The 9,690-nt window shown below is 49.9% G+C and overlaps 1 protein-coding gene across 1 annotated transcript in view; it reads left to right on the top strand.

Annotated features, from left to right (window-relative positions):
• The first annotated feature begins 3,237 nt into the window (after positions 1–3,237).
• Positions 3,238–9,690, top strand: part of LOC114040738 (bestrophin-1-like) — a 14,022-nt gene continuing 7,569 nt past the window's right edge. Inside the window, exons 1-2 of the mRNA XM_027858912.1 lie at positions 3,238–3,389; positions 4,728–4,822. Coding sequence (XP_027714713.1) covers positions 3,238–3,389; positions 4,728–4,822 — 247 coding nt within the window. The remainder of the gene's footprint in view (positions 3,390–4,727; positions 4,823–9,690) is intronic.

Raw genomic sequence — 9,690 nt, 5'->3', positions numbered from 1 at the left:
AATAGAAGCCTACCTTATAGGGTTATTGTGAACAGATAAAATAATGTATGTAAAGGGCTTTGTAAACCTTAACGTGAGCTGATGCGGTTTATGAGACCCCTTCCAACTCCCAGATTCTGATGCTTTTTAAAATGAATTTTTTTCCAGCAGTAAAAATCAGCTCCCCCACCTCATACCCCCTCACCATTGAAAAAGAAAAAAGAAAAACAAAATTCTTGTAATAACTATGACTAGTGAAACAAAATAAATTCCTGCCTTGGCGCTATCCCAAAAACCCTATGCCTCATGTGGAGCCGGGATGCTGTGGAATCTGTGAATCCTTCCCGTCTCTCCATCCCTCCATCCATCGTGTGCCCAGGAATATTGAGCATGGCTGCTCTTTCTCATGTCCTCCTCATGCCTGGAACAGCAAACAGAGAAGCTTCTGAAGGATGGTAGAAAGCAGACCCACCAGCTGGCCTGGACGGAAGCTCAGAACAGAACGAGGAAGAGAAACCAGATTTCTCAGGAAATCAGAAGAGGAAGACGTGAGCTATTCAAGGCTGACTTTAGGGAACCCAGCGGAGAAGATAAAGATTCCTGAGCAAAGCTTATCTCCCGCACCAGACAAAGGGCCCTCCGTAACTGGACTGGTGCCGCCAGAGGAAGAGGAAGGGCTTCAGGCTCCAAGTCACAGTCTAGAAAGAAGTCCTTGCCCACTGACTTCTGGCAGTCACAGAGAAAGGACGGGGCTGGGGGGGGGGGGGCTCCTTGCTGGGTCTGGGTGTATTCCTCTCTAACTGTGCCTTGTAGAAGGACCACACCCCCTCTGAGGAGGGAGGGAAGGACAAAGCCAGAGCAGAGAGGCCAGCACCGATGTAAGAGGGATGTTCTTGGGGGAGAGCGTTCCCTCAGTTTGAAGAGATGTTTTATACCAACTGTTCTTACTCTAGCAACTTAATAAATAACCATTTTTAGTCTCTTTAAATTTTTATATATTTTATTTTTAACTTATTGAATAAAACAAGCATTTCCATAACATAATATAATGCTAATTAAAAAAAAAAAGATTGCACATGAAACTACCAATCCACTATGTATAACTTGCTATTCCATTTCTTTTTTTTTTTTGGCTTAGGCAATTGGGGTTCAGTGACTTGCCCAGCGTCACACAGCTAGTAAATGTCAAGTGTCTGAGGTCAGACTTGAACTCAGGTCCTCCTGACTCCAAGGCCAGAGCTCTATCCCCTGTACCACCCAGCTGCCCCTAAAAGCTAATTAAGCTTGGCTGCCTGATTGATATCAACCTGATAACCGAGGGTAACACACTGATGGGGGCTCCGGAGCATTAGAAAACCACTTCTCGGCGCCTCGAGGTCCTCTAGAACTCTGAAGGAAGAAAAGAGTTCGCTACGCCTTGGGGATCCAACCTCCAGAGGGAGTGGAGGGTGGGAGAGTGCCCTGGGCCCTGGGCTGCACTGGTATTAGGCCTCCTACTGCTCTGTATATCCAGGGAGGTCGATAGAAATACAGAGCTTCCGAGCAGGAAGGAGGCCCGCTTGGATGCAGCAGCTGCGGCCGGCCGTGTATGGCGGGGGAGATCTGGTCTCGTACATCTCATCCACAGCCGCCGGGTCTGGGAGGGAGGGGTCCTCTGAGACTTTCAGGGACTTCTTAGATGAAAGTGGCAGGATCAGAGATTTAGGGCAGGAAGAGGCTTCTCAGGGCCCAGCTAGTCTAATTCCCAAGTCTCATGAAGGATAAGTGACTTGTCCAACGTCACGTAGGTAGTCAGTATCAGAGGCAGGATTTGAACCCAGATTCTTGACTTCAGACACAGTGATTTCAGTTGCACCAAATGTTAGCAGCCTTGCCCACCTCAGGCCAAACCAATAGCAATTGCCAGCTTCCCTTCCTCCTCTTCCTCCTCCTCCCCCTCCTTGTCCTCTAGTGCTTAGCTCATAGAAAATGCTTCTTAAATGTTCATTCATTCATTCATTCATTCATTCATTCATTCCTCCATCTCATCCACGTCTCCTGGCTGATAGCTTTGCTAAGAGAAGTACTCCCCAGAAAGGCCATCCTGGGACATCTAAGCTGGGATTCATGGGTCCTCCTGGCTACACCCCACCTCCCCATCCCCACACACACTGCCTTCTTCACTCCCTCCTCCTCATCCTCCCCCTACCACGGGAAGAAGGCTAGGAACATCAGGGGAGGTGGGTCTGGGCACTGATCCTTCCTGCCCTGATTAAAGTGTGTGGGGCATCACTCCGGCCACGTGGGCAGGAGGGGAGCAGGAAAGAATTAGAGGGGGCCCCCGCCCCAGGGAAGGGGTATGAGTGGAGGTGGGGTTGAGGAGCAGGGAACCAAGCAGGCTTTAGCTGGAAGATTAGACAGAGAGCCGGGCAGAGACAAGAGCCTCCTTTGTGGGAGGAATGGGGATTATAGAATCAAGTGACCGGAGCTGGCAGGGGGGCCCAGCCCAGCCGGGGATGGTCACGACTCAGCCCCCTCCTTGGGGAGTGGAGATGAGGGGTTGGGGGGGCAATAGCAGCCGGTTCCTTGGGGTGTTGATCAGGGCACTGAGCAGCCAAACACTCCCGGGCACTGGCAGAACGTGGACGTCCCACCTGTGAGTATGGGGGGAGAGAGTGGGAGTTGTTTTCTGGGAATAAAGGGGTGCCTTGGGAGCCGTGTGGACACTGCAGGGCTTGGCCAGTAAAGATATGTGGACACCTGTGAGTGTACTCCCAACATGCTATGTGCATATATGCATGAGCATGTTACATACATGGACACACCTGGCCACACGCACATGCCTGTAGCGTAACACATGCAACACGTATCCTTGGGTTCATTTGATCTGTTAAGCTTTAGAAAGAAGGGGCTTTGGAGTGACACGTGTCAGGGCAGGGGACATGCAGCAGAAGCTCTTAATTCAAAGAGTTTCCCCAACCAGGAGAGAAAGAGACAGAGGACAGGAAAACTCCCGGCCTCAGGAGTGGAAGGATCCTATGCCTCCCATTACATTCCCCAGAGGAATGTAATGGGAGGCATAGGATCCTGCCAGCCTTGGGGACAGCCTCGGTAACAAGTGCCTGGCTACATTCCCCCAGTTCTTGGGGAAACACAGCCAAAGGTCACTCATCTGTGCTCCACTCCTGGTCATTCCGCCCCCTGCCCTGTTTCTCTGGCCCCGTCTGCTGCTGCTGCCCCGTGTCCCACACCTCGGCTTCTCCTCCCCCCAGGAGCTTCATGACCGTCACCTACACCAACCGGGTGGCGAACGTCCACCTGGGCACCTTCTCCAGGCTCCTGCTTCAGTGGCGGGGCAGCATCTACAAGCTTCTCTACTGCGAATTCTCCATCTTCATTCTCTGCTACTTCACCATCAGCATGATTTACAGGTGAGTCTGAAGGAGGGCAGGTCAGAGCTGGGAGAGAGACCTGAGGACTGAGAATGTCTGGACTGGGAGGGATCTTAGAATAGGGAACCGAGAATGTCAGAGCTGGGAGAAACCTAGAACCTGGAATGTCAACTAGAAGAAATCTAAAAACATAGAACATCAGAGCTGGAAGGAACCTTTGTTCATAGAAAGTCAAGGCTAGAAAGGACCTGGGAATAAAGAATCTCAGAACTGGAAAGGATTTTAGAACAGAGAATATAGAATGTCAGGCCTTGGAGAAACCTTAGAATCTAGGACCTAGAATGTCAACTAGAAGAAATCTAAGAACATAGAACACCAGAGCTGGAAGGAACCTTTGATCATAGAAAGTCGAGGCTAGAAAGGACCTGGGAATAAAGAATCTCAGAACTGGAAAGGATTTTAGAACAGAGAACATAGAATGTCAGGCCTTGGAGAAACCTTAGAACCTAAGACCTAGAATGTCAACTAAAAGAAATCTAAGAACATAGAACAACAGAGCTGGAAGGAACCTTTGATCATAGAAAGTCAAGGCTAGAAAGGACCTGGGAATGCAGAATCTCAGAACTGGAAAGCATTTTAGAACACAGAATACAGAATGTCAGGGTTTGGAGAAACCTTAGAACCTAGGACCTAGAATGTCAGAGCTGGGAGGAGCCTTCCAGCCCAGCCCCTGGGAAGCCATGGTTGCATACGGGGCCTTGGAAGCTCAGAGCTAGGAGGGGTCTGCTGACTCCTCTAGCCCAGGGAAGAGGAAGGATGTTGACTGGCTTTTGTCGGCAATTTCTGATGGGTGTTTCCTGTGGGTCAGCAACGCTTGAGTTACAAGAAGTCTGTCCTGATCCCTCTCCATTCTGTTGATTCCCCCTCCCCCACTGATCATCTCCAATTCCTCCTGTCTATAATTTGTTTGCATGCTGTCTCCCTCCTTAGACTGTGAGCTCCCTGAGAGCAGGGAACCTCTTCACCACTTAGCACAGTGCCTGGCACATAAAAACAGGTCTTTAAGAAATGCTAGTTCCGGGGCAGCTAGGTGGCCCAGTGGATAGAGCACCGACCCCAGAGTCGGGGACCTGAGTTCAAATCCGGCCTCAGATACTTGACCGCTTACTATCTGTGTGACCCTGGGCAAGTCATTTAATCCCATTGCCTAGCTCCCCCCAAAAGAAAGAAATGCTAGTTGACTGATTTGCCCAAGGTTATGCAGCTAGTGTCTGAGGCAGGACTAGAACCCAGATCTTCCTAATCTTCTAGTGCCAGTCTGCTCATTCTCATTGTCATGCTTCCTGTGACCTCCTCCCTCTCTCCCTGTCTTCTCAGATTGATCCTCAGTGAGAGCCAGAGGCTGCTATTTGAGAAGCTGGCCCTGTACTGTGATAAGTATGCCCAGCTCATCCCTGTGTCCTTTGTGTTGGGTAAGTCCTGAAGGCGTCTCCTACCCTCCCCCCAGAACCCCCTTTCCTGAGCCAGGGCCGGGGCTACTAATGGGCAGAATGGGCAGGACTGGGGCTGGAAGGGCAGTGCCTGGGGCTTGTGAACCTCTCACTTCCTCCTGGAACTTTGTCCCTCATCCCCATCTTCCATCTTTCCTCATCCAGAGGCCCTTTCCCACTGCCTACAAGGTGGCCCAGGTCTTTCTCCGTTCTCGTGTAGGATGTGAGTTCTGGCCCCTCTCTCACAGGGCCAGGCAGTTCCATTGGCCTCTGCAGGCTCTAAGGCACTCTGAGAGGGTCGGGGGTGGGGGGTGCTTTCCCTACTGCCATCATGTACCCGCCGGCTCTGTGTCCACCATTGTTGGAGGCCAGTAACTAGCCTGATTCTACTTAGCCTCTTATTACCCGGAGCATGTAGAGGGGCATTTACTTCAGAACACACATACAAACATTTCCTCAACACCTTGGAACCCCTCTCCCTAAAATCACCTCTTTCTCTGGGGGAAGACACTCCAAATTTAGCACCCTTCCTACCCAGTGTTGGTTTTTACCTAGCTCACGTTCAAAGGTGGTACAACTGGTAGATGAACCCAAGCTTCAGGGGCTGCTAGGCTGTGGTTCCAATGGTCCCTCCCAACCCAGCCTGTATCCCCATGGCCCACCCTCCCAACCTTTCACAGCTGCCGAGGTTGGCAGTGTCTCTCACCAGAAGCCAGGAGCGAATGAAGTCTAAAGAGGATGAAAACAAGCCGCTGGAGGTGACAGGCCTTTTAAAATTCCTCTGCTCGGGGAGGGGGAGAAAAATTTTAAACTCAAAAGCTTATGGAAGTAATTGTTGATAAATTAAAATAAATTAATTTAAAAAAACGAAAAAAAATTCCTCCACAGCCAATCACACAGCCCTCTCTTCAATACACTGTTAGCTGACCAGAACCAGTTACGGAACATCTACATACGCCCCAAGGCAGGGGTGGGGAGTCCCAGTTTTACAGAACAAATCCTTGTGTGAAGGGGATCTCGTCCATGAAGTTTGGATTCAGTCAGAGGGCTGCACTCGAGGACCTAGAGGGCCACACGCAGCCTCAAGGCTGCAGGTTCCCCACCCCCGCTCCCAGGTCTCTCCAAAACTCTTCCCAGGTTCTTCTGTCGGAGAGTTGCCAGCCCAGATGCTCTGCACACGGGCAGACCTTCATTAGTCTCAGAAAAGCCTTCCCTCCCCTCAAGCCAGTACCGGCTCCTCTTTTTCACAGCCAAACTCCTAGAAAGAACTATGTCACACTCGTCTCCATTTTCTCCTCTCCCATTCACTTCTCAGCCTCTTGGAATCTGGCTTCCAAACCCCAAACCCCGTTGGGTTTGCTGCCTCTGAGGCTCTTCCTTTCCAGATCTGAGGAGCTTTCTGCAGCCCTCATTCCACCTGCCCTCTCTGCATCTCCTGATGGTCTATCAAGCCCTCCTCCGGTCCCCTGTCTCCTTTCAACCTTACCTGATACCGCTCCTTCTTGGGTCTCCCCCTCTCTCTACCTGCTCCTCCTCTGTAGCCGCGCCACACCCACTAGCTGCAGGCGTCCCCCAAGCCCTCTCCTCTTCTGGCTCACCCCCAGAGAGTCTGAACCTCTTTTTGCGTCGTGGATCCCTTGGGTAGTCTAGCTAAACCTACGAATCCATTCACAGAAAAAGAAATTCATAACATTTTATTTGTATTTTAATTAAAATGTTTTCTTTTTTAATTCCATAATTGAAAGAAATGTCAAATTTCAGTCAGAGGTTACTGAAAATAAAAGGTTTTTTCCCGCCCATGTTCATGGACCCCTTGAAATCTCTCCACAAGCCACTTGTGGGGATCTATGGACCTTGCTTTCCTCTTTTTCTTGGTGATCTCAACTCCCATGAGTTTAATTCTTATCTCTCTACAAAGCACTCCCAGATCCACCCCTCCTTTCTTGCACTCCTATCTCACATCGGCAGTCACCTGCCAGATAGCGCCACTTGGCTGTCCATCTTCTCCTTAAACTCAACATACTGAAAACAGAACCAATCATCTTCTCCCCCTCCTTGAACGTTCTCCCGCCTCTGACCTTCCATACATTCTGTGATGGGACCTTCAAGCCCCTGTCACCTCTTCCCTCTCCCTCACCTCCGCTCGGCCCCATATCTACTCATCTGCCAAGGCTCCTCAATTCTCCCTCCGTGATGTCATCAGAACCCTTCAGAAACGAAACGAAGGATGAGCAATATTCTTCTCCCTGCTCACGTGGGGACCCCCTTAGTTCAGACCCCCTCTCCTACAGCATCCCAATTGGTTTTCTACTTCTGGTCCTCCCCCTCTCCAATCCATCCCCCACACAGCTGCCAAAAGTCTTCCTAAAGCACATTTCTGACCCCAGTCACACCCTGCTCTAGAATCCTCATGGGCTCCCTATCGTCCCTAGGGCAAAATACAATTCTTCATCTAGGCATTTAAAGCTCTCCCCAATCTGGCTCCCACCTCTCCTTCCAGACTTACTCCATATTACTCTCTTGCACTCTACGTTCCAAGCAAACTGGTTTGATAACTTTTCCTCTCTCCTTGAAATGTCATCCCCATGCCTTTGCATAGACTGTGACCCATACCATGAATGCCCTTCCTCCTCACATCTGCCTCCTAGAATCTTTAGCTTCATTCAAGGCTCACCTCACTCTTATGGGCAATAAAGGAAAGGAATAAGCATTTATATAGTGCCTACTATGTACCAAGTGCTTTTTACAAAAATTATGTTGAGATTCACAACAATCTTGCAAGGTAGGTGCTGTTATTTTTCTCTTTTTACGGTTGAGGAGACTGAGGCAAACAGAGGTGAAGTGACCTGCCCAGGGGATGCACAGCTAATAAGTGACTGAGACTGGATTTGAACTCAGGTCTTCCTGACACCAAGCCCAGAGCTTTTTCCACTACATCGCTAACTGCTTTTCCTGATTCCCCACCCCCAAAGAAACTTGTATTTACTTAGCTGGGTCTTGTGATTTTTTTTTTCCCAGTAGAATGTGAGTTCCCTGAAGGCAAGAGCAATTTTACCTTTTTCTTTCTATCCCCAGGTCCTTATATCTTTGCTGAATTAAATTGAATTCTACAATGCCTTTTTGGTTTGCACCTATTAGAATTTTTGCTCCTTGAGGGCAGACAAGGACAGTTTCACTTTTGACTAACACCGTCCAGCACATAAAAGGAGGTTAATAAATCCTTGCTGAGTGATTGAAATAGGGAAGAGGCTAAAATTGTAACCAGAAGGACTGTGGTTAGACAGGGTAGAGGGGCAGGTGGTGAAAGCTCTTTCTCAGGTGATTTTAGAGAAGGGTCTTTCCAGGGTAGTAGAAGCATCCTCTACCTAGAGGAATCAGCAGCAAAATGAACCTTCCAGGACCCCCTTGGCCCTGGAAAGCTATGTACTTATTCACACTCCCCTAATCCCTTGGGTACTGATGCAGGGCTGATTCTTTCCACTACAGAGAAGGGGGAAACTGAGGCACAGTACTGGCTCCGTCTTTCCTGAGGTCACGGGGTAAGTGAAGATGACAGCGAAAGGAGTTTGAGATATGTCCTGGGGTTTAATCCCCATCCCCACCTCTAGGGTCAAAACCCAGAGAGACAGATGGTCACCAATCCCCGGCCCTGAGTGAAAAGAGCAGTGACTTTGGAGTCAGAACACTGGGGTTCAAATCCTGGCTCTTGCCTCAAACTCATCTTGGGCAGGTTATTTCTCCTTTCTGAGCTTCCCTGCCTGTTTACAGTCAGGCTCTTGAAGGTTCCTCGAGCTCTGAATCCTAGAGTCCTATAATCCTCTGATCCACGTCTATCCCATGGTCCCTTCCCATCCCTGGCTCCCACCCCCACTGACTCCAGCCCATTAGGGCAGCTTTCCGACCCCAAGGATATTGCTGGGCTGGCCTCCAGCTCCTAGGCTGCTCCCCTTGGCATTATCCTGGATTGCCCACCCTGCAGATCCCCTCCTTCACCAACATTGCCCTTCCCCTCTCTACAACTCTCACATCCGCTTCATATGGCCACCATCTTGATTCAGGCTCCTGCTACTTCTCACCTAGAGTAGAGCCTCCTAATTAGCCTCCCTGCCTTCAGCCTCACCTCGCCCCAAACTTCCCAAAGTTGCCAAAGTGATTTCCCTTAAGTATCCACCTAATTATGTGCACACCCCCTCCATAAATTCCTATTACTTCCTCTTGCCTCTGTGAGCAGATACAAACTCCTCCATTTGGCTTTTTAAACTTCTTATAACTTGGCCCCCACCTACTTTTCCAAGCTCACTGGAAAGTGTCCTCCCTCCCACAGTATTTTATATAGGCACACTGGCCTCCTCTCCATCTCTCATCTCCATACCTCCATGGCTTTGTACTGGTGGGTCCCCATGCCTGGAATTCTCTCTCTCTCTGTCTCTGTCTCTCTCTCTCTCTCTGTCTCTGTCTCTCTCTCCCTCCCTCCCTCCCTCCCTCCTCTCTCTGTCTCTCTTTCTGTGTGTCTTTCTCTCTGTCTCTGTTTCTCTCTCACTCTCTCTCCCCCTCCCTCCTCTCTCTCTCTCTCCCTCCCTCCTCTCTCTCTGTCTCTCTCTATCTCCCTCCCTCCGTCCTCCCTGTCTCTCTCTCACACTCTCACTCTCTCTCCCTCCCTCCCTCCTCTCTGTCTCTCTCTCTCTCTGTGTGTCTCTCTCTCTGTCTCTCTTTCTCTCTCACTCTTTCTCTGTCTCTCTCTCTCTATCTCTGTCTCTCCCTCCCTCCCTCCTCTCTTTCTGTCTCTCTGTCTCTCTGTCTCTGTTTCTCTCTCTCTCTCTCTCTCTCTCTCTCTCTCTCTCTCTCTCTCT

The sequence above is a fragment of the Vombatus ursinus genome, unplaced genomic scaffold (assembly GCF_900497805.2).
Source record: "Vombatus ursinus unplaced genomic scaffold, bare-nosed wombat genome assembly UNPS02013931.1, whole genome shotgun sequence".
NCBI classification, from domain to species: Eukaryota; Metazoa; Chordata; class Mammalia; order Diprotodontia; family Vombatidae; genus Vombatus; species Vombatus ursinus.
Note: the sequence above shows the minus strand (reverse complement) of the source record. Positions and strands in the feature narration are given on the sequence as shown.